This window comes from Perissodus microlepis, chromosome 15, assembly GCF_051167445.1.
Source record: "Perissodus microlepis isolate ML-2025 ecotype Zambia chromosome 15, ASM5116744v1, whole genome shotgun sequence".
Taxonomy (NCBI): Eukaryota; Metazoa; Chordata; class Actinopteri; order Cichliformes; family Cichlidae; genus Perissodus; species Perissodus microlepis.
This window is the reverse complement of record NC_140475.1, coordinates 30705499-30731873: the sequence shown is the minus strand read 5'-3', so window position 1 is coordinate 30731873 and position 26375 is coordinate 30705499. Positions and strand designations below refer to the sequence as shown.

General features: G+C 40.2%; 1 protein-coding gene across 1 annotated transcript in view; it reads left to right on the top strand.

Annotated features, from left to right (window-relative positions):
• The first annotated feature begins 13459 nt into the window (after positions 1–13459).
• The window catches only part of kcnk10a (potassium channel, subfamily K, member 10a), a 30661-nt gene continuing 17745 nt past the window's right edge, over positions 13460–26375 (top strand). The window contains exons 1-2 of the mRNA XM_084952928.1: positions 13460–14181; positions 16197–16582. Coding sequence (XP_084809054.1) covers positions 14127–14181; positions 16197–16582 — 441 coding nt within the window. The 5' untranslated portion in view covers positions 13460–14126. The remainder of the gene's footprint in view (positions 14182–16196; positions 16583–26375) is intronic.

Sequence of the window (26375 nt, the reverse complement as noted above, 5' to 3'; positions counted from 1 at the left end):
TACTACACTACTGAGAAACAAACGTGTGACCAGGACTAACTATGCTGGTCACGTAGATCGCCACTGCTTGGTTTTATGATACAGAGATGGATCAGGTGACAATGAAAAATTAAAAGTTCTTAATATTATTCATAACAATTTGGAAATGAATCACCAACACAGCCTTAGCTTCACTCATCTGACATTTCTGCACAACTCTGCAGACATTGAAAGCACGCTGTTTAAAGTAAACATTGTGGCCGAAACCCTTTTACATGCAAAATCTATTTTTACAGCAAATTAATAAAGTGACAGAAACCACCGGACAATTCTCATCAGTTTCTGAGATGCCCTTGGCCATAAATTAAGTCAATTTCCCCCCCATCATTAACTTGACACTGTTGTTGCTATTGCTACTAATTCAACCCAGAATTTGGGTTGAATTTGCAGTAACTTACAAACTCGTGAATTCAAAAAGTTCATAATGGTGCCAACGGTCTTGTAGTTTCTGTTATGACAGTTTGTCTAAAAATAAATCTGCAGTGGCAGCGAGGAAGGATAAAAACATCAAATAACTCTTTGCACCAATTATTACCTGAGGACAAACAGAACTACTTATATTCAGTTGTGTAATAACTTTCATTTTGCAGAACTTTAAATTTGGAAACAAAATTATCAGAAAATGGCAGCTTCATAACTAAGTTCAAAACTTCAAATTGCAGCAATAGCTGAAAAAGTGTAACATGACTTTGACAAACTAACCAAATGGAAAGTCTTGAGACAACCATCTACAGACAGTATAGAACAGACCTAAGGATTGTATGGCTCTAAGGCTACATTTGGTCCTTTGGTTATCCCTGACCACCCACATGAGGGCAATATGAAATTTGGATTCAAACATATAGAAGAATACAAGTATACATCAAGCCATCTGTCATATTTAAGCCATTAGACACTGTTTCATAAACTCCCCATCAGATAACAGCTCACTAGTTTTGTGATTTTGTGAGAAATCACAATATAAATTTGTTTCTTTTGTTTGGAAGCGAAATGTTATTTGTTTTAATATTTATAGACATATTTACGTGTCCTAGCGAATGTAGCTTTACCGCAAATGCATTGAAACCTGAGTTTTCTCCATAAGTTTGTTTTTTAGTTCCCTTGATCGTATACTCATAGGGGTCTTCTGAATCACTCTTTGTCTGGTCTCTTAATTTGCCATGGGAGACCCTATCAGGGGGCAAAACCCCTTGGACAACAGAGTCTCTGGGATACCTGGGACACACAAACCCCTCCACCAGGATAAGGCAGCGATTTGTGGAGAGGCTATTTATTCTATTTATTTCTATTTCTATTTCAACACAGAAAACCCTAATTTTCTCCTCAGTGGCTTAGTCTGTGCAGGCCCCATATTAGCTTTACACCAAGGGGCCCACGTCATGGTTTTCTGTTGGCAACCCACAGTGGGCTTGTCCATAGAACACCCATATATGGACCCCAAAAAATCCTGTTGGCTTGTGTTGGCAAATCCATTTGGGGTCCACATGGGATAAATGTGAGATTACCCTCCCCACAGCCCCAAAATTCACCCACATCACCTAGTGTTCTCCTGCACTGACAAATTGGCTGGCCAGTTTTTTTATTTTTTTATTTTTTGTTTTATTTTTTTTTATTGAGCATCAACAATGTAGTACAAAGACATACATATAGCAAGGCCACAATGCTCCTTTTTATATATTTACCCCACCCCAAGAACATATTGGACAGAGGGGAAAAAAATTTAAATAAATAAATGAATAAAGTGAATTTAAATGAGGTACAAGGAAATTCACCATATTTGAAGATGTGCACTTAAAGGGGAATAGTTTGCACAAAATTAATCCCAATCACACACACAAAAAAAAGGATTTACGGCAGCTGTCAAGCATCTTTCAGGTGGGTATGGTTTTAATTTTGTCTAAATGTTTTAGCAATGTATCCCAAAGTAAATCCGTTGGGCATCTTTCTTCGCCTTTAGACAATAATTCTGATGGCAAAAGAGCCAAATGGGACAGGCAAAAAAAAAAGAAAAAAAAAAAAAGCAATGTATCCCAAACAGCAAAGAATCTTTCCTTTGACCCCTTGAGAGCGTACTTTATCTTTTCCAACTGTATAAATTGTGTCAGGTCACTAAACCACAAAGCCGCTTTGGGTGGCTTTTTTGACTTCCAATGCAACAATATCCTTCTGCGTGCAAGCAGTGTAGTGAAAGCAATTATGTTTTTATCCTTAATGTTCTATGTCCTCTATCTGTGACACCAAATATAGCCATAGCTGCATTGGGTTGAAGCTCAACATTCAATGCTTCAGACAATGTTTTGAAAATTGTTGACCAGTAGGCTTTTAAAGTTGGACATGACCAAAACATATGTGTTAAATCTGCAGAGGGATTTCTACATCTGTCACAGCTTGCATCTATGTTTGGAAATATTTTAGCCAGTCTTGCCTTGGAGTAATGAATGCGGTGTAGAATCTTGAACTGTATGATGTTTAATTTGGCACAAAAAGTGCTGTTGTTTACTCTTAAAAGAGCGCTCTCCCAGGTCTCCTCCTCTAAGTCCACCCCCAGCTCATTCTCCCAGTCTGCTTTGATCTTTGGCATTGTTATATTCTTAAAGGAGGCTATACAATTGCTAATTCTTGAGATAAGGCCTTTAGGCTTAAATGTCAGCTTCAACAGATCATCTACAGCAGTAAATGGAGTTATATTTGGAAAGTCAGGGTTATGATGCTGAAAGAAGTGGCGAACTTGAAAGTATCTAAATAAGCTGGACCGAGGGAGGTCAAATTTGTGTGACAAATCCTGAAAACTTGCCAAGACACCGTTTATGTACATGTCAGAAAAGTTATGGAAGCCTCGTCTCTGCCAAAGAGCAAATTCAGAGTCTAATCTGGCGGGAAGGAAAAGGTGATTATTGTTTATAGGGGTTAAATGGAGAAGATTTTCAAACCCAAAGTTCTTTCAAAATTGAGCCCATATTTTGAGGGTGTTAATAACTATAAGACTGGTGGTATGCTGCTGTGAGGAAATTGGAAGGCTGGAGGTGACCAAGGCTCTGAGAGAGGTGGAGATGCAAGTCGCCGCTTCAATTTGGCACCAGTCTTCATCAGAGGTATTGAGCCAGTATATGATTTTTTGCACATTTGAGGCCCAATAATAATGGCGAAAATTTGGAAGGGCTAAGCCGCGTAGGTTTTTAGGCCTCTGTAACAGATCCAGGCGTATTCTAGGGTTTTTCCCATCCCATATGAATGAGATCAGAGCTTTATCAATAGATTTAAAAAATAATTTTGGAAGGTAAAGTGGGATACACTGAAAAAGATAAAGAAACTTGGGGAGTATATTCATTTTTATATAATTTACCTTCCCTGCCAACAATAAATGAAGTGGCTTCCATTTCTGTAAGTCTGATTTGACCTTTTCAAGTAACGGACAGAAATTTTCTTCATAGAGATTATTCAAATCTCTTGTTATATTTATGCCTAGATATTTAAAGCTTTTGGCTGTTTTGAAAGGTGTAGCACTGTTCTGTATTTGAAGAGCCAGATCGTTAACAGGGTAGCATTCGCTTTTACTGAAGTTCAGTTTGTACCCAGAGAAGGAGCCAAAGCTACTTAAGGTGTGAATAATATTGGGGACACATGAAACAGGGTCAGATACGTAATTAACAGATCATCTGCATAAAGGGACACTCTATGCTCTTTATCCATCCTGTGGATACCTGCAATTGATGGCAAGGTTTTGAGTGTAATAGAGAGGGGCTCTATGGCCAGGGCAAATAACAATGGGCTGATTGGACAGCCCTGACGGGTACCCCTTGTCAACTTAAAAGAACGTGAACATTTACCATTTATGATTATAGAGGCTTTGGGTGATGTATATAAAAGTCTTATCCATGAAATAAAATTGGGGCCGTAACCAAAATTTTTTAAACAAGTGAATAAGTAACCCCATTCCACCCTATCAAATGCTTTCTCTGCATCCAGCGCGATAACCACCTCAGGCACCACGCTGGATGCAGGAGAGTGGATGACATTTAGGAGCCGACGGACATTCGTAAATGAGTGACGGCCTGGGATAAAGCCACTTTGGTCAGCAGATATAACGTCATGGATTGTGGTTTCTAGGCGTAGGGAAAGAGCCTTTGCCAGGATTTTTACATCACAGTTTAGGAGTGAAATGGGACGGTACAAACCAGGCTCTGTGCTGTCTATACCTGATTTCAGCAAGAGGAAAATAGATGCTTCAGTCATTGTCTGTGGAAGTGACCCACGAGACAAAGAATCATTAAAGATGTCAAGTAAAATTGTTGTTAGCTTGTCAGAAAATTTTTTATAGAACTCAATGGGATACCCATCAGGGCACGGTGCCTTGCCATTCTGCATCGCCTTTATTGCAGTACCTATTTCTACATGATTGAGTGGAAGTTCAGCTTCAGTCTTATGGGCCACTGTTACAAGAGGAACCTGAAGATTGTTAAAAAAAAATGCTCCATATCAGAGCAGTCACTTGTAGTCTCAGATGTATAAAGATTTGAATAAAACGTAGTGAAAGTTTCTTTAATTTCTTCAGGGTCAATTGTTAGTTCACCATCATCTTTTCGTATTTGTGTGATTTGTTGTGCAGCTGAGCGGCATTTAAGTTGGTGTGCTAATAAATGTCCGGCTTTGTCGCCGTGCTCATTTACATAACCTCGTGATTTTAACAGAAGACGTTCAGTTTTTTCAGTTGACAACAAATTGTATTGTGTTTGGAGATCTAACTTCCTTTTATAAAGCTCAGGTGAAGGAGAAGCAGAGTACTGAGCATCTAACATAGAGATGGTTTTAATTAGTTCCTCTTGCCTAATTCGATTCATTTTTCATTTTTCTAGACAAATATGAGATGATTTCTCCCCTGATTACAGCCTTTAATGTTTCCCACAAGAGGGAAGGTGAAACATTATCTTTCTGGTTGAAAATTAGAAAGTCATCTATTTTTTTTTTTTTTTTATATCGTTTCACAGAAACCCTCATCTGCCAGGAGAGTCCTGTCTAATTTCCAGGGTGGGTGTTCTGATTGGTAAAGAGGAAACGCAAGATCTAAAAGTACAGGGGCATGACATTCAGTTTTCTTGACTAAGGGGAGAAGATTCTGGTCAATGAAGAAATAGTCTATTCTACTATATGAATGATGTACATTAGAGAAAAAAGAAAATGATTTACTTTGTGGAAATAAAAACCGCCAGGGGTCAACACATCCTATCTGGGCCATAAAAACGGATAATAACTTGGCTTTTTTGGAGAGATTTGTAGGTTTACAGCTGAAACGGTCAAGTGCTATGTTCATCACACAGTTCAAGTCTCCACCAAAGATCAGCTGTTTTGAGTTCATATCTGGAATTAATGATATTATTTTGCTAATAAACTTATCATCATCCCAGTTCGGGGCATGAATATTTATCAATACCACAGGCTTATGGTACAGGAGTCCTGAAACCATCACAAATCACCCCTGCGGGTCTGAGATAACAGTGGATGCATTAAATTGAGTTCTTTTATGGATTAGTATGGCTGTTCCACATGTTTTTGAGTTGAGGCTGGAATGGAACGTTTTTCCTACCCATCCTTTCTTAAGTCTGATGTGATCTTTTACCAACAGGTGGGTTTCCTGGAGAAATGCAATGTCACATTTTAGATACTTAAGATGATTAAATATCAGTTATTGGCCAGTTGGCCAGTTATTTCTAATGAGAAAACATCAGAGAGGGAAATGTGACTTTACTGGAGAAGATTTAACCACATCACATAGAACAATATGTCACTGTCAAAACCTTTGTAAAATGGAAGATGGAGCTGAATCTTAAAAGCAAGAAGTGAAGAAGTAAGAGCGACTACCTTGTTTGAGAAATGTCATTTTGTTTTGTTTTGTTTTTTCGAGAGACAAGGCTTTGTGTCCTTTCTCGTTTGCAGTTGTTTAGACTTTGGAACGCTCCCATGAATGCAATTTTTTGCCCAGTCTCTTTCTTATTGTTCAATCATGAACTTTTGTGATTTCTTGGATGAGTTGTCAATGTGCTCTTGAAGTTCTTTGGTAAGCTGGCCACTCCTGGGAAGGAAAGGTTCACCACTGTTCCAAGTTTTAATCCATGTGTGGATAACAGCTCTTTCTAAGTCCCAAAGCCTTAGAAATGGCTTTGTAATGATTTCCGGACTGATAGATGTCAGTGACTTTGTTTCTCATCTAGTTCTTGTGGCATGATGTCGCTTTTGTAATCTTTTAGCCTGATTCACTTTGTCAGATTCTATTTAACTGATTTTGTGATTTAACAAGTCTGGCAGTAATCAGGCCTAGGTGCGGCTAATGAAACTGAATTCAGCTTTCTTTCCAAAGAGGGTCTGCACAGTGTACCGACACAGGCCCCAAGAGTGCATGTGATTTCTCATGTATGTAAAATGCGCGTGCATGTATGTGCATTCTTATGTCCCAGAACAAGTGACATTGCTCATTCATGTTGCTTGCCCCTGTCATGAACCCAGAGGGTTCATACGAGAGGCGGACCTAAAAGCAGACTCAAGAGCTGATTCACTTCTTCACCAGACATTATTTACACACCAACTGACTGAAATGGCAGAAAAATGCTCTATAGGTGAGTGTGGGCTGAGGAATGTTTGCTTACTTGCAGGCTACAGCTGAGACGCTTTGAGGAGGGTAACTGAGGGAGTGTCTGGGCTGCGAGCAAGCACTGGAGAAGGTAGGGGATCTCTTTCTGGGTTCTGGAGGACTTCTGGTGGTGAACAGTGGGCAGGAGGGCAGGCAGTTAGGTGAGATGAGTAGCTGATCCTTTGCAAGAGTACTGCAGGTGAAACCAGCGCCTGACTGAAAATGGAGCAGGGGATGGGTCCTGGAGGATGTGACCTGAGAACAGGCTTGATCTGGGAAACGTGGAAAGCAAATGGTAAATTGACTGATTCTTATATAGGGCTTTTCTACTCTCCTGGAGCACTCAAACTGCTTTATACAACATGCCACATTCATCCATTCACACAAGCACAAGCCTTTCTATGCTTTTAAGTGCTTTCTAGCTAACATTCACACACATTCATACTCCAATGGATGCATCGGAGAGCAACGGTTAGTATCTTGCCCAAGGATATTTGGCATGCAGACTGGGGGAACCAGGGATTGAACCACCAACCGGTAGTAGATGACCTGCTCTACTACACCACAACCACTTCAGGAAAGTGGGATGGATGCACCAGGATCATGGAAACTTTAGTCTAACTGCAGACGGACTGATGATGGGCTCGATCTTGTATGGTCCTATGAGGGGAGCAAAGTTTGCGAGAGAGGACCCTCAGAGGAATCTGTCTACCAGACAGCCATGCCATACCCATTAGTGTTCAATGAACTGGAGGAGGGCCTCCTGAACCTGGGTCCAGACACGTTGACATCGTCACTTGGTGTTGAACTGAAGGAAACGCCAGCTCCATCTCAACTTCAGGGAATAGAGTAGGCTGGAAACCAAGGGAGACCTTGAAAGGAGAGAGACCGGTAGCAGAGCAGGTGAGTGAGTTATGAGCATATTCTATCCAAGAGAGCAGAGATGACCAGGTGGAAACATTGTGGGAAGTTATACAGTGGAAAGCCGACTCCAGCTCCTGATTTAGTCTCTATGTCTGGCCTTTAGACTGTATTTTATTTATTTATTTTATTTTATTTAGAAAGAGGGGCAATACATATTAATGAACATTTTAACAAATGTAAATATGCCAGATTATAGCGTTGGGCTAATTTCCATCTGCAGACCCTCTGGCAGGTTGGTGTTAAACACAAGTTAGTAAAAACATACAGAGACAGTATTTACAGATCATGTGACAAGGACAAAAACAGTGATCACATTATACTAGAACAAACAATGACAAGAAGAGTGGACACAGAGGACAATATAGATAACAATAACGGAAACACATCAATTATATTGCACAAACCCCAGTATTGCACATGCCTTGACTGTCCTGATATTGCACTGACCCATTACACTAATAGTTGTTTCCCTTTTTGTAATACACTAACTCTTTTTCACGTCCAATATAAAGCATGATTATTAAACATGATCATATGTTTGTGTGTCCCTCAGTCGCCCTTTTAAGTGACTCTTAAAGATGGGTAAACTTGTACTTTCCCTCACTGACAGTGGAAGACTATTCCAGAAGCTCACTCCCTGATATGACAGAGCATTCTGTGAAAAGATTTTAATCGATAAATTGATAATCAAAACCCACCCCTACACTTAAGTCAGTGTCGAGACCAAATCTTTCTAACACACTCCAGAGGTAACGGTGCTCAACCCTGTCAAAAGCCTTTTCTTGGTCCAGAGAAATCAGACCAATATCACATCACAATGTACTGGAGACCTCCAACATATCTCTAACCAGTGACACATTATCAACAATAGATCTGCCTGGCATTCAGTAGGTTCGTGTTTGGTGGACAACCTGATCCATCACCTTCTTCAGTCTGTTTGCCAGCACTTTTGACCGTATTTCATAATTAGTGCACAATAAAGAGACAGGCCGCCAGTTCTTAATATCCTGGAGATCACCTTTCTTTGGTAACAGTGTTAGAACAACTCTCCTGCAGCTCTGAGGTAAAGATCCTTCAGTGAACCTCTCCTCAAAAACCTCCATGACATCATCACCAAGCTCAGACCAAAAAGCTTTATAAAATTCGACTGAGAGTCCATCTATGCCAGGCGCCTTCCCTCCATGCATAGAATAGAATAGAATAGAATAGAATAGAATACCTTTATTGTCACTATACAGATATACAATGAGATACAGAGCATCTCCTACTCGGTGCAAACATGTGGGAGAAGAAGGGGGGTGAGGTGCACAGTTTCTGCAGCACTATATATTCATATGAACAGTAACTAGAAAAAATTACACACACACACACACACACATACATATATATATATATATATATATATATATACACACACACACACAGTGGGATGCAAAAGTTTGGGCAACCTTGTTAATAGTCATTATTTTCCTGTATAAATCGTTGGTTGTTACAATAAAAAATGTCAGTTAAATATATCACATAGGAGACACACACAGTGATATTTGAGAAGTGAAATGAAGTTTATTGGATTTACAGAAAGTGTGCAATAATTGTTTGCAATAATTGTTTAATATGGCATTTGAGCATAATAGTCCCATAAATAAAAACAACCCATAATGCTGTTTGAGGATAGCCGTGTAAATGTATGTATTTGTTTGTCATTGTTTTAGTCTATGTTGTGTATTTGTTTTCTTTGGTAGGTGTAAAACCAGAATTAGTGGAGCGCTGAAGAGAAAGTAGTAGGCACTAGTCTATTCTTTAGAGTGCGATACCGTGTGTCCAAAGAGGCTATTAGAGCTAAAAATAAAAAAATAAATAAAAAGTGGTTGGACTGAGTTTAAGTGCTATCTGGCACCATCCAGTGGAAGGACGGTGATACTGCAGGTCACTCCCCAGGCCTGGTAGACATAATTGGAACTGATAACAGATGATAAAAGGAATAAATAAACTAAAACAAGAATAATAAATAAATTCACTAAATACAATTTTAAGAATATATTTTGAGGACTGGATTAAAAAGTTTAAAAAAAGTTGGCAGCATGGTAGCATTGTTGCCTCACAGCAAGAAGGTCCTGAGTTCAATTCCACCATCAGGCCAGGGTCTTTCTGTGTGGAGTTTGCATGTTCTCCCCGTGTTTGCGGGGCTTCCTCCCACCGTCCAAAGACATGCATGTTGTGGGGATAGGTTAATTGAAAAGTCTAAATTGCCCCTAGGTGTGAATGTAAGTGCGAATGGTTATCTGTCCCTGTGTGTTATCTCTACGACAGACTGGCGACCTGTCCAGGTTGTACCCTGCTTCTCGCCCTATGACAGCTGGGATAGGCTCCCACGACCCTGAAAAGGATAAGCGGATGGATGGATTAAAAAGTTTTAATTGATTGATTAACAAAGACGGAGTAATGACAAGGCATAAGCAAAGACTGAAAATTTTTTTTTAAAAAGTAATGAAAGAAAGAACCTGAAAATAAGAAGAAGAAGAATAAACAAAGGTGAAGGTGAAATAAGTAATAACAACAAATTAATATCAGGAAATATATAGACAAGCAACAAAATAAATAAGATTTAAATTAAAAAAAATTATTTATATAGAAAGAACATAACATCAAGACGAAATAAATTAGAGAATTTGAACCACAAGAAACATAAAAGAGAAATTACAATGGCAACTACCATCCCTGCAACATTCAAAGAAGAAGAACCAGCACCACCGAGCAAATTGAGAGAGACTTTGTAAAGAACCAAATACTGGAAGAGGAAATCAAAAAGAAGAAATGGGCAAAATTTGAAAAAAAAAAAATGCCTCGATGAAATATGGACAATGTGGGAAAAAGGAGGATTTTTTGTGTGCAACAAACTGAACACAAACAGTTTGTGTGTTTGAGCTGATAGAAACACTGTATTTTAAATTACCTTTGCACAGCATGTTATTTCGGGGGCGATCGTGGCTCAAGAATTGGGAGTTCGCCTTGTAAATCGGAAGGTTGCCGGTTCGAGCCCCGGCTTGGACAGTCTCGGTCGTTGTGCCCTTGGGCAAGACACTTCACCCGTTCCCTACGGGTGGTGGTCAGAGGGCCCGGTGGCGCCTCTGTCAGTGCGCCCCAGGGTGGCTGTGACTACAATATAGCTTGCCATCACCAGTGTGTGAATGACTGGATGTGTAAAGCGCTTTGGGGTCCTTAGGGACTAGTAAAGCGCTATACAAATACAGGCCATTTACCATTCTTTATGTTCACTCCTCTACTGTAGGGCTAGCTAGATGGTGAAGTACCGCAACTGTTACTTATGGTCACCTGTGGTCATTCCCGTGCTGTGCCAAAAAAAAAAACACACACACACAAAAAAGACTCACTTTAACCCCTGACTATGGCACAGTCTTTTTATGCAATATGAATTATACATATGGACAGTCTTTCATGTTTTACTGTTTAGGCATATAATCGGTTTGATGTTTGAGGACTTGCAGTGATGTAAAATAATAACTCCCCTCAAATCCATTAAACCAAAAGTAACAAGCCCATTTTGAAAATGTAAAGAGTAGAAAATACAGATATTTGTTTAAAAATGTAGGGAGTAAAAGTAAAAAACTGTCAAAAAAAACTAGTAAAGTACTGAAAATTCTACTTAAGTACACTAATAAAGTATTTTTACTTCATTACTTCCCACCTCTGCCTACAGTACTGCTCTCCTCCTCAGACTGCCCTCCCAAGGAAGAAACTATCTTGCCTACATCATGCGTAATTGGTTTGTTAACCTGGGAAGTAGATTCCTTGGTTCAAAACGCCCAAAGAAAAGAGTAGAACCCAGGTAACACACCTCAACTCCTCATCCCTGTCAAAGTCCGGTCAAAAGTAACCTAGTGGGCACATACTGCCAAATGTATGTGTCATCCTGGTATCAACCACACAATATACTTCCTGGATCTGTTATGGTGGCCATCTTTTGTAAAAGATTGGAGGTCAACTTGAACTGCACTCCTGAGAATGTAAGAATGTGGCTGATCAGTACCAGATACTTGCACATTCTTATCAATCAGGTCAGAAAGTTTGGTTATCTGCAAAAAATATCCCTCTGCAAATGAAACCTAAGAAATTTGCAACCAAATACACTTGACCGTTTGAAAATGATACAGTGATTAATCCTCTCTGTCTCCCCATTTGAGGTTGCTCAGTTATGGACACCAGGTGTCGCGGAAGGGGCTTCCAGTACCTGGTTGATTGTGAGGGATATGGCCCAGAGGAATGATCCTAGGTCGTGCATCCCGCCATCCCGGACAAGAAGATGGTGAGAGAATTCCTCCTCAGACTCCCTTTATAGGTTGGGGAAAGATACTGTCATTGTCCATCTGTCATCTCCGGTCATCTTGCTTCTTTCTACTCTATTGACATTGCCTTTTTAATGAAACACATCTAGCTCAGTCATGTCCAGTCATTCAGTTTAGTGCAACCTTTCATGTTGTGTTCATTTTGTCTTCATAATAAACAGTGTCCACATCCTCATTCAGCCTGCGAGTCCTGCATTTGGGTCCTCTCTGACCTCTCTCCACACACCTACGTGACACTTACCTGCCTTTCCTTGTTTTCAGGTCTACCTGGAGAGACTTGTGATGCAGAGTGGTGAGATGTCTTTGCAAAGAGGGAGTCTGGGAAATGGTTTGGAAACTTTGGAAAGCATCAGAGGAGTTTGGGATTATCACTACTGTCTGATTTTTTGACTATTCATATTCACTGTAAATAATGGTAAATAATTGACTTATAGTTATAATCTGTATTTTTTTATTTGTTATACCTAATTCTAATTAATTCTAATTAGAAATAATTGACTAAGGAGTCCTTGACAGTTTCTTCCTGTTAAAAGGGAATTTTTCCTTTCCACTTTTACCAAGTACTCTCTCATAGTAAGTCTTCTGATTGTTGAGGTTTTGTGTTGTTGAAGGGTCTTTACCTCACAACACAAAGCAACTTTAAGCAGCTTGTGATTTGGGGCCGTATACACAAAACTAAAAAAATTTAAAAAAATCTGAATTGCTTCTGACTGAACACTGGTATCAAAAGAGATGAGGTTAAAAAAATTTGTGTTTTTTGTGGCTGCTGTGAGGACCAGATATTTCTCAAGGGAACGGCTGTTAACTCAGAAACACAGGAACAACTTCTTGATGTTAAATGTATATTAAATATTTTTATAAAATTAAAAAATGCAGGCACCCGCACTGTGACATGGTTAACTGACAATCTAAAGAGGGATTAATCATACATGAGAAATGAAGGTGTTGTATGAAGTCTGATTTCTCAGATCCAACATCTGAAAATGACAGACTGCACCTGTTCAGCGTGGCTGTTTTATTAAACTGGGTTCGATTCTCTCTTCTATAGCAACAAGAGTTTACTTGCTAACATGTTGAAGGGTTACTAAAACTTCTTGACACTAGACTCTTAACTCTGCTATCGCATCTGTTTACTTGCTAATTCTAGCTGGGTTACTGTACTGTGTGTAGATTGATCAGAGCATAGGAAGCATAGCCAGTGGCAGCTTGTCTAGCATACTGGTGTCCCATAAGTTTCTCGTTAAAGACCACAGATTTATCCACAATGTGAATGCCCAAATCAAACTGCTGACCTCTCAGCTTAACAAGCTCCGCCTTCGTTAACAGGTCATGGACAGGCTCTTAAGAAAGAAACAGCAACAAACTTGGCTATCAAATTGTAGTCAAGCAGAATCAAGCCTGCTTCCAGAGGCAATAGCTAACTGCGTCAGAAGATGGCAGTAATCTTGTGCCATCAAATAGGCCAAATATGACTGAATGCTGTTGGAGATGAAAGGAGAGGGTTAGAGTTTTAACACCCCACAATCCTAACCCTAATTCGTGTAACAATGGAGGGAACATATTTTAATTTAGCACAGACTTCTTATATAATGCTTATATTTCTCAACAGCTACCAGGTGTTATTGTTAAATAAACACCGAAGCGCGTCTTGCTGTGGTTCTGCATCTCTCCTCTCTTTGCTTGCTCCTCTCATTTGGACAAACGTGATCTAGTGGTAAAGGCACGACGCTGCGCTACGGTGTGGAGATTAAGCCAAACTGCACCAGCAGCAGCATCTGGGAGTGGTGGGTCTTGACAACTAGCAGCGCAGAGCTGTTCAGATGCACCCTGATGTAAATGTATAACAGAAATCCGTCGCAATGTGATGGTTAGATTCTTCAGTGGAGCATCGCTTCTCGTTACCCGCGCCCATGGTGTTTACTGCTACACAATGCAGACGGTGATGCGGCGAGCGGTGGGTGTGCGCTTCTGAAGACCGCCACCGTTGGGGAGAAGAGAAGCTTCATACAAGCAGCAAGTCTCTCAGCCACTGAAGCGAAACCACGCGCTGCGGATAATGTCTTTTTACTCCCTGCCATTTTCCATCCTTTCCCGGTTAAAAGCGACGGAATCAACAGAAAGACCCTGAAAGTTGGATATATATTTCTTCTAATAGTGGCAGTGCCAGAGGAGCCAAGATGAAATTTCCCACTGAGAATCCAAGAAAACCAGGGAACATGAACCCTCCACCAGGTTAGCCCGTCAGTCAGTATGCTGTTATTTTTGTGAAGGTGCTGGTGTGTTTTATTCATGCTGCACTTTCGCGTTAGATGTCGTTCTGGATTCGGTGAAAGTTGGCGTTCACATCCTCCCATTACTGCATGTTTTGAAATGAATTGCTGAAGTCAAACTGCTCTTTGTAACCTTTATTTGCTCTGTAAACACTAATTGGTCCAATATCTCCCACTGGCTTGGCCACTTAACATGCTGACCAGACATTGAATTTCCACAGGAAGCTGCATGCTGAAGTTTACTATGGGCAAACACTGCAGCCGCATCCACCCCGCGGCGTCTTCGGTACTCTGTGGTGTTTATACCTGAGAAATCATTTAATGGCAGAAAAAGTAATTATGCCCACAGCGGGGCAACGCAGGGACATCTAGCCTGAGGCTGTTAGTCAACAAATGCTCCGGTGTGATGCAGCGGGGAGGTCTGTCGTAACATTACCTCATCCACCCCCGTGGAAATAGCCCCCCAAATCCCGCATGACCGTCACGTTCTCCCACACCGTCAACATGCGCATGTTTATCGAGTGTTTGCAAGCTCTTGATCAGGTCAAAGTCTTTTATATGGCACCCCTCTATTATTTTCAAGTGCTGTTGGCACATCATTAATTGCGGGATTTCTGAAGTGTACACCTGCATGTAAGCTTAACTATACACACTGCAGCTGACTGATTACATAAATCAAAGCAGCCGTCTCTGCTGGTTTCTACAAGTGTACTAATGTCAGTGAAATGTGTTTCAGCTGTCATGATTCCCTGTGCTGCTTTTACATAACACTGTGTCGTGAATAGAAGAAATGCAAAATCCACCTGTTTGGCTTTGCTGGGCTGTTACTCTGGGAGCTCATCACGATTTGTTTTTGTCAACCACAGAAGAAGGTGTGACATTCACTAATATGTTGGGATTTTTTTTTACAGTAACACTTTCAGTGGCGTAGCAAATAATAATCAGCAGTTACTTATATTCAGAGAATGATTGTTTAAAAGAGATATCGATAGAATTTACTCTAAACACTATCCACCAAATCAGAAAGCCTCTAGATCTGAGATGCAGTTGAACAACTGTCAAAACTTGAATTGTGATTTTCTGCCCAAGGTCAAGAAGGAGCATTCTAGTGCTGCACCCTGTTATTGCTGTGGTTTAATAGCTGACATCCTCTAAATAATTATTTAGTTTGTTCATTCAAAACCTATAGAGTTCATTATTGCTTCAAGTTCTGTGACTTTGAATAGGCATGAATTGAATCTACTTATTCACTTGTCCATTAAGCCACTCAGTATTTTGTTTCTATAACAGAGACAGTGGTGAGAAATTTTATTAGTGTCAGTCAAAAGTCAAAGTAACCTCAGCACCTTAGTGCTTGTTTTATTTAGTCTTCCAAACATCATATTGCTCCCACAGTCCAAAGACATGTAGTTAGTGGGGTTACCTGGTAATTCTAAATTACCCATAGATGTGAATGCGAACAGACTGGCGACCAGTCCCGGGTATACCCTGCCTCTCGCCCTATGATAGCTGGGATAGGCTCCAGCCCACCAACATACTGACAAAGATACGATAACAAAGATAAATCCATGATGATCAAATATTTTTTTCTTTGGTTTCAAGTAACATGTAAAAAGTATTTTTATAAGCACTTCATAAGCAAATCAAATCAAATCACTTTTATTGTCACAACACATGTGCAGGTACACTGGTACAGTACATGTACAAGCATATAGACTAACAAATTGTACTTCAGTGAATTCCCATTGCATCACTGTTACCTACCACCACTGAGTACCCTGAGGACTTTCTTTGGTCTTTCTGCTTTTCTTCATCTGCAAAATTATTAGCATATGTTTTAAAATCAAACAAACTGTCCTTTCTTTTGCTTATTCCTGCTGATCACCTGTTTTCTATCAGAGCACTTGTCAGTGGAAAACATCACTTCAGTCATGCAAATATAACATCATTCTATTTTTCATTTCCCCTTTGTTTCAGTGGAAGTCCAGACCAACCTGGTTTCACCAAAGAAGGTGCAGCCAGGCATGCTTCAGTCCAGCCTAGTACATGCCAGTGTGGCCACTATGCAGAACCCAATGGGCTGCGTTCTGCCAAGGCTCTCCGCCTCCTCCCGTCCTCCGAGCATGGTGGCCAGCATGGAGGCGGTGGCTGATGGCTCAGCTCCCTTCACCATGATGAAGCTGAAAACTGTGCTAGCTGTGTTTGTAGTGGTGGTGACCTACCTGGTGGCAGGGGGTTTGGTGTTCCAAGCACTTGAACAACCCTTTGAAAATAACCAGAAGATCACCATCACAGCAGAGAAGGCAGCTTTTCTGCTAAAACACCCCTGTGTGTCCTCAGAAGACTTGGAGGCTATCATCAAGGTAAGAGCAGCTGCTGTTTGATAGATTTGCCTTTCCTCAGTCTTTGACAGGGTTTCCCAGTGGGGACTCAGGTCAACTGAAACCTAAGCGTCACATTGATCTGACGCCATTCGAGCACATACTCTGTCAGGCACCCTGGTGTGGATACAGACCACACTGAATAGTCTGGTACAAATGCGGAGATTGCTCAGTGTTTGCAGATATCCTTGAAGAATTTCCTTAACGATGTACTTTTATTGAAAGAATATGACTGGGCATGTATGTGTTTGGAAGGAAAGCCTGCTGACTATGGTTAATTCAATAAATTTGTTGAAATTTGAGTGTGCTGGCTTTTGGATGTTATTCAGAAAATAATGGCAAATAATAGTAAATAAGATCATTACAAAAAAATTAAAAAGTGGTAAAGTTGGAGTATTTCTTAGTAAATCTGAAAAACATAGACCTCTGTTTATATGTTACTAACTAGTCATCTTTGTGTAAAGCATAATCTTTTAGGTTTAATATCATATTTGGGAGTGGTTATAAAATGATAAAAATAATCATTGCAAAATATTTTTTTTCTCAGTAGAAATATGAGAGAGGTCAATGCAAAATTGATAATCTCATTTCATCCATGTTTTGACTGACAACATGAAAGGCCATTAACAAAAGTAAAAGTAACAAAGTAGTAAGGTTGGAAAAGGAAGGAAAGAAAGGCTTTTTATTTGATTTGATTTGATTTGATTTGATATACCTTTATTAGTCCCACAAGGGGAAATTTCATAAGGCTGCCGACCTATTGCACGCAATGGCGGCGCCATCTTACCCTCCGACCATACATACATTACACAAAACATCACATGGGGAAGACAGGTCAGAGAGGTATAGCAATGGAAAAATGCACCACATGAGGAAAGATAAGGAGAAAAAAAATAACTCCCCCCAGACTGAGTTCCAACAGGGAGATCAGTTTGAGAACAGAAAAAAAAACACCTCTGCACATAGCACATGAAAAAACTCTTAATACACCAAAGAAACACATGACAAGCAACAGGGGTGGGTAAAGGGTGAGAGACAGCCGATTTAGACAGTACATCCGGGCCTGCAGCCTGTGCGCTGGTCTCCTTGATCCCCGTCAGCATCGGAAGGGAATAAGCGTCGAAGGTGTTTGGAAAGGGAGGGGGGATGAGTGTGTGCATATCAGTGTATATGTATGTGTGTGCGCGTCCAGAGTTCAGCTGAGACAGTGTCCTTCGCCCTGCTAGGCTAAGTAAACAGTCTTCCAGCCAACCCAGGTGGCCTTGCATGGAATGGGAAGGAACAGTCTAAACACAGTCGTTATCAGGGTGTTGTTGTTCAGCTCCAGCCTTGCGACCGCAGCTGGCACCAAGAGGGTATCCACATGAAGTGATGGTGCTTTTAACTTTTTACTTTAGTGCGAACAGCTCATGAGAATTTCAAAGCAGTTCTACAGTCCAACACTGGTCTCTCAATCTCCCGTTGGAGAGCCGCGAGCTTCGCCATACTTGCGTTCTGTGATGTTGTCATTTCTTGTGCTCAAGGAGCCGATTTCTGAGAACTCACGACAGTGTGCCTCCCCGAGATGTCATCCAATTTGCGCCCGGAGATGTTATTCCGAGCCAGCCCTTCCGAGATGTAATCCAGTCTGCAGTCAGAGATCTTATTCTGAGTATTCACAGCAGCCGTAGCCTTCCCAAGATCTTATCCGTGCTGACTCAATGAGCCCATTTTGAGAAACTCACGCCTCTTCCCATCGTTTCAATCCCAGCGGGCAGCCTTGTTCAGCCGGTTCCACTTCCTTAATTCTTCGATAAGTCAGGGCCAAGCCAGCTCCGATCAGCCAGATCCCTGTTACCATGGTTCCAAATAGGTAGATATCTTCAGCACTCAGGCTCACCCAAGCCCAAACTTCTCGTTGAGAAAGGGGTGTCAATTGCATTTAGGGACCAGTTGATCAAATCCATAATTCCTCTTTTAGGTTTTAGAGAACAGACTGTTCACATGGGCTGCTGCAAAATCTGTGTTGGAATTCAGACTGTTTGGGCACTCGAATTGAAATTTCTAGCTGGGAACTCAGAAATTCTGACTTGCAACTTCAAATTAAATGCACCAAGACCAAGTCAGGTTAGGCTGACACCATACATACCATTAGGTTGCGAGTTGGGAGCTTTTCTACTGAGCACTGAAAATGCTTTCTTATTCATTCTTTTACACACAAATGTAGACAAGTGCTTTTTTTCTATGCCTAAGCACTTGCAACCTAACATTCACACATTCGCACAAATTCATGGATGCCTCGAGGGCAACTCAGGGTTCAATATCTTTGCCAAGGATAGTTGAACAATTAGTAAAATGATCCCTCCCACCTCCTGAGCCACAGATGCATTTAAACACCCCACCCCATGATAGTCCAAGGCTCAAAAGTGTGGCTAAAGCCTTAGCTCTGGGACCAAGAGCTTCTCAGGCCTGCTAATGCATTGCAATTTTCAGTCTCTGGCTTCCCAAATTACAACACACAACATTAAGCATCCTATTCACACCAAGACAAACAGTGAAACAGGAGAAACTCAGTTTGTGTGTTGTCTTCCTGTTTGGGTGACAGCTACCTTCACCCTGTGCAACTATGGCAACTCGAATGTGTCAAAAAAGTGTGGGATGCAACATCTCTATGCCTCTGGAAGATGATGAAAAGCAGGTGGTCACCAAAGGCAGGTCCTTGGGCTCTTTCTGGGTAGTGCAGTGCCATCTTTGGTTATCTCAGTCCCAGCTGGTGAGGCTGATGAGGCTGCCTGTCGACCCACAGTCATGTTCGGCCCAGGGGCACCCCAATTTTTGCAGCATGCTCGAAACAGCCGCCGTGTTCCTCAGGAGATGTCAAGGGGCATGTTCAGAGGTTGTGAACCCTGAGATCCAAGATGCAAAATTCTTACGGTCCCTGGGGTGAGGCAGGCCATCAGTGCCAGCTGTTGGTTTGCCACCACTGACCTGAACGATGCCTACTTCCAGATTCCTATCTGCCAGGGCCACTGGCAGTTCCTGGGGTTTGGGTTTGAGGGGACAGGTGGGTGATCAGAGCAGGTGTGTTCATTCAAAAGCGGGGACCTTTGTGGAGTCCTGCCCATGAACACAGACACAAAAAAATTGACACAGAGAGATAAGAATGATGGGAGAGATTCTCAATCACCTTAGGGTCCTATGCCATTTTGACCTTGGGACTTCCGGGACATATTCAGCACAGATGTTTCCGTATACTATCCCAGACATTTGATTATTGTATTCCATGTATGCCTTGCCTGCCTTGCACCCTGCTGTTATGTGCTGGATTGTCTCAGCGGCATCTATGCTCCTGGGGTCTTGCCTGGTGTGGTAGACCCCAGCCTCTATTGTATTGTATTGAATTGAATCTTTATTTTGACGATGTTAAAACAGTTCAACAACAGAGGAAAAAATAGACAAACAAAGCAAAACAAAAGGAAAGGAAAACAAAACAATACTAATTATTAATAACTTACATGTTCAAAAAGGAGTAGGAAGAAGCATAAGCTTATTTATCCCCCACTTACCCCCTTTCCACTATTTAGTAATTATTAGTCTGCACTTTTTCTTCCTGTTTATGCCCTGTCCATCAGAAATTCTTTATTACCATTAAATTACATGTTACATGTATTATTTATTTAGTTATTTATTTATTTATTTTAAATATATATACATATATAACCCCAGTAACCTGTCAAAAGAGATACAATTTGCAGACATATATACTTATATAAACATACTTGTGCACCCACACACACGTATACACATCACTGTTGTGAAAATAGTGGGTGAGAACCCCCCCTTTAGACCCCCACCTCCTCCCTGTACTTTGCAAAGACCATATTTTTGAACCGCTTTTAAACTGAGTCATGCTGGGATGTTGATTCCTTTCTTCACTTAGTCTGTTCCACAGCTTCACTCCACACACAGAGATGCAAAAAGATTTTAGTGTTGTACGGATACAGGGATGTTTTAAATTTAATTCCCCCCTCTAATTGTATTCCCGTTCCTGTTTAAAAAACAATTTTAGAATATTGTCAGGAAGTAGGTTGTTTTATTGGTTTATACATAATTTGCGCGTTGAGGAAACGAACCAGATCTGGGAATTTTAGTATTTTTGATTTGAAGAATAGTGGATTTGTTTGATCTCTGTAGCCAGTTTTATGGATTATCCTCATGGCCCTTTTTTCCAATATGAAGATTGATGATAGGGAACATTTATAAGTATTGCCCCAAATCTCTGCATAGTAATGCAAATACAGTGAAATCAGTGAACAATAGAGAATGTGGAGTGATCTGTGGTCCAGAATGAGTTTTACTTTACTCAAAATTGAAATATTTCTTGAAACTTTGTTATGTATATGATATATATTAGACTTCCAGCTTATTTTATCATCTATTATCACACCAAGAAACTTGTGTTCAAGAACTGAATCTGCACTTGTGAGTTTCTTTGGGAATTCCCAAATAAGACAATTTTAGTTTTACTTAAATTTAGTGAGTTTGTTGTTGTATCCAGCAGCTCCTTTAGAACAAAAATATTTGTGTCATCTGCAAATAATACTAATATATCAGATACCTTAAAAATATCATTTATATAAATAATAAATAACTTTGGACCTAGTATAGTCCAAGCATGATGAGAAATATTCTTCACAAATTGTTTCCTGTCACTTCAATGATTTTTAACCCACTGCAGTAGAACCCCCCGATCCGATACTTTTCCAGTTCATTAATTAATAGTAATGATTGATTGTATCAAATGCTTTCTTGAGATCGAGAAATAATCTGGCTGCATACTGTTTCTGATCAATAGCATTTGTAATCTCCTTGATTGACTGAATTAATGCCAGTGATGTTGATCTTTTCGATCTGAATCCATATTGACTGTCAGACAGTAATTTATATTTATCTAAGAATTTGTCTAATTGTTTATTAAACAGGTTTTCTAGGATTTTGGAGAATTGTGGTAGTAAAGAAAAAAGCCTGCTGGGCTTCTGAGCCCTTATTTTCTAATTTTCTTCTTTTTTGGCATTTTAGGTGAGAAACTTTCACAATCCACAGTTCAAAATGCAAAGATGATCTCCCTGGAAACTCATGTAGGGCAGACCTTGACAGATAATTTAAGGGAAAATTAAACAAGGCTTGAAAGCCAGATCTCACAAGCAGATCTTAATTTGAGTTGTGACCCAACACTTTCAACTTTGCTAACACCAGGGCTTTTCACAGCCAAAAGCTCACAAGCATTATAGTAACAGCCAGTTGTTTGGTCTGGACACTTATTGACCTCAGCAAAAGTGAAACCCTGTATGATAATGGACAGGATATTGCAGAGCACAGCTGCTGCAGCTAAATCTGGAAAGCTGTTGTGGATTGTTGCCAGCTTGGTTTCACAGCCTAACACATTTGCGCACAAGGGAAACACAAAAGCTGCATAGTAAAACCACTAATCCTTGAGAAAAAAACTGTGATTGGATAAAAGTAAAACCTAAAGTGGTTATTTATGTTGTTAAGGGAAAGTAAGAGGTAGGCAAAAAGATCAGATCTCGTCACTTTGTAGAAGAGAATTCCTTCCTTCTTATCTCATACTTAAAAAGTACACTTTCAGATGGCTTAGGCCTGGTCACACCACAACTTCAAAATGGAGACTTTAGGAGCCAGGGACTAAGCTTCCTGTTAGTGGTTGGAAGACATCTCTCTGACAACTCTAACAGATGTGTTTTGATGAGCTTTGAAATGTATTAAAGAACTCACGCATGCTGCAAAAAAGAATAAAAGGTACAAATTACATTTTTTATGTGACTATTTTCAGAGGTGTTTTTTTTTTTTTAAGCCACTTATAACTGACCTATTCAAGCATAAAAACAACTTTTTGCTGCTGCTCCCTTCCTGATGCAGGCTTGATGGGGAATTGTGTCTCTAGCTGGGGTTTAAGCAGTGACATTAAGATAATGTGTTATCCACTAAACCATTGGAGGCGTCCCAACAGATCTTATGGTGTAATGAATCTATGAACTTTTTTAATCAAATATTTGTCAGTAGGTACTGAGGAGGTCAGTCAGTGTCTACAGCTGTAGAACATTGCTTAGGCTCTAAATTGAACAGTGAACCTAGAAAAGAAGATTTTTGTTATCTGGAAACATATTCCTCATTAAGAAGCAGTGGTTGACCAAAGAAGCCAGCGCAGCAAAGCCTAACCATAAACTCCGAATTAACGATAGAAAGATTGGCTGTTCAGTAAAAATAATCCCCTCTGTATGTGGAAAAATATATAAACAATACATATATCACTGACTATTAAAGGATAGCCAGTGACCCTGTAAACTGTATTTCCTCCACAGCAAGCACCATACCTGCCATCCTGGATCCATATTAGAGCAAACAGATTTACAGAGAATTAGATTAACAGGTGCCACTCCTCCTGCTCCAGCTTGTGTCTGCACCATCCTCTGAATGTTGGTTTTATTCTGAAAAGATAGGAGACTGCACGTTGGTATCAGGGGGGATGTAGCTAGGCAGCATTAGAAAGTAGTCTGTTGGATGTGAGTGAGTGAAGACAGAGGCGTGGATTAAGTGGAGGAAGTTAAAGAAGAAAAAGTGTTGCTTAGATTTCAGGGAGGAGTTAAGACAGAATCTGGGTGGTAAGGAAAGCACATCTGAAGTGCTGAGGAAACTAGTGTTTGGTGTATCCTTTGGACAGAGGAAAGACGACAAAGACTTGAAGGTGCCACGAGGAATTACTGGAAAGTATTCAAAGGAAGAGGTTAGCAAAATAAAGTGAGAGAGGTGGCAGAAAGAAAAAGAAGGAAATAAATAATAAATTACCAGAGACCTTTTTAAAAAAACTGGGCCTCATTTGTGTTTCTTAGTGAGGCCTACAAATGTTTCACAGAAAAATCCATGATTTATCAATATTTTAAAAAATACATATATATATATATATAGCCTGGCTGCCTTATATGCAGTCACCTGGCAGCAGCCTAACAGAGAAGCCAAGGCCTCCCTCTCCCCAGCCACCTCTTCCAGGTTAGGAGCACTAAACATTTCACTTTTACATTCAGCTTTTTCTTCACCATAATGGACCAGTGCTGATCACGGTCTTCACCTCAATTTGTCTGTTGAAAAATATTTCATTATCCATTGTCTCATCTTATGTATGTTCTTATCTTTCATTAAAACTTATGTCTGTCATTGCTAGATATTATCACGTATACTTTAATTTCTTGGGACTGTCCTATGAATTCAGGAGAATCTGGATTTTGTTTTTCTTTTTTTTTTTTTTACCCCCTCAGCCATAAAATACTGATAGGGTATTGCTGTCGCTCCACCGGGTGTTGCTGTTGCCTGTATTTTTTTTTTTTTCGTTGCAGTAAGTTTTTTCATGTGGTTGTGACAGATTAGGCTTGGTCCTTGTCCTCCAGATGTATTCTTTATATATATATATATATATATATATATATGTGTATGTGTGTGTGTGTGTGTGTGTGTGTATATATACACACACACACACACACACACACACACACACACACACACACACACACACACACACACACATATATATACACATATATGTATATGTGTGTGTGTGTGTGTGTGTGTGTGTATATATACACACACACACACACACATACACATACATATATATATATATATATATATATATATATATATATATATATATATATATATGTATATGTGTGTGTGTGTGTGTGTGTGTGTGTATGTATATATATATATATATATATATATATATATATATATATATATATATATATATATATATATATATGTATATGTATATATGTATATATGTATATATATATATGTATATATGTATATATATATATATATGTGTGTGTATATATATATGTGTGTGTATATATATATATGTATATATATATATATATATGTATATATATATATATGTGTGTGTATATATATGTGTGTATATATGTATATGTGTATATATATGTGTGTATATATATGTATATATATATATATATATATATATGTGTGTGTGTGTGTAAGAATATATATAAAGAATATAAGAATATATATATCTATATATATATATAGATATATATATTATTTTTTTTATTTTTTTTTAAAATCCCCTCTTGCCCCTGCAGGCAGTCCATCCTTCAAGCTCAGGTCCTATGCGTATGACCCTCAAACTCAGGCTTGGGGTCCTACGCAGTATCTTAGCTGTTCCTACAACTGCGATCTTCTGGACAGAGATCGCAGATGTTGTTGCTGGGATCTGCTGGAGCCACTTGCCTAACTTTTGGAGCCACTGTACATTACCACTGGGACCGCTATTACCTTCACCCTCCACTTCTTCTCCAGTTCTTCTATGAGCCCTTGGTACTTTTCCGGCTTCTTGCGTTCCTTCTTCCTGATGTTGCTGTCAATCGGTATCACTACATCTAGCACTATGGCCGTCTTCCTCTCCTTGTCCACCATTATTATGTCCAGTTGGTTAGCCATCACCATTTTGTCTGGCTGTAATGGGAAGCCCCACAGGATCCTAGCTCGGTCATTCTCCACCACCCTAGGGGGCGTCTCCCATTTTGACCTCAGGACTTCCAGGCCATACTCATCACAGATGTTTCTCTATACTATGGCGGCCACTTGGTTATGGCGTTCCATGTATGCCTTGCCTGCTAGTATCTTGCACCCTGCTGTTATGTGCTGGATTGTCTCAGGGGCATCTTTACATAGCCTGCACCTGGGGACTTGCATGGTGTGATAGACCCCAGCCTCTATGAATCTTGTGCTCAGAGCTTGTTGCCATGGTGCTGCCATGATTCGTGCTTCTGTGCTGTCTTTCAGTCCAACTTTGTCCAGCCATTGGTAGGATTTCTGGATGTCAGCCACTTCCTCTATCTGCCGGTGGTACATAACATGCAGGGGCCTGTCCTTCCATGATGGTTCCTCCACTTGCTCCTCTTTGTTGGGTTTCTGCTGACTGAGGTATTCAGTGAGCATGTTTGTCAGTTGGGGCTATCTTCCTGAAATGTGTTTTAATTCTGGCCCCAAGAACGATATTTAGCGGCCCCTTACCTGAAATCAAAGTTTGATATTAGTGTGGCCCACGCGAGGGGTTTTTCTCACAGGCACCTGCATGAGTCGTTGCACTAGGTGTTTTATATTTTTTAACACTTGTGTGCTACTGTAGGTCAGGCTCATGACAACAACACAAATTAGCAACGTTGGTCACTTGTAATGTGTTTCAGAACTGTCACTGAGTAGAGAGAAAATATATCCTGTCACACAGTGCAAATACATTTTTTGTCACCCAGCCACAGTCATGTTTTTTTTCAAACACTGCCGTGAAGAGAAAGGTTGGTGAAGAGCACAGACAATTTCAGGAGAAGGAGGAGGAGGAGGATGTGGACAAAGCCATTGCTCTGCACTGCATTATCCATCAGCAGGCCCTTTGCAGCAAATGCCTGAAGTTTGACAGTGTGATGTCCAATGTTGTGAAATGCATCAACCATATCAGATCCAGGGGCTTAAAGCACCAGTAGTTTCGTGCCTTTTTTGAGGAAATAGAGTCAGTATATGGGGATATGCTCTACTTCACCAAGGTACATTGGCTTAGCAGCAGGAAGGTCTTAAAGAGATTTTTTGAGTTGAGAGCAGAAGTGAAAGCCTTTATGGAGAAGAATGGGATGGCTATTTCTGTACTAAGTGATCCTGAATGGCTAATGGACTTAGCTTTTGACATCACGCAGACAAGCTTGGACAATTT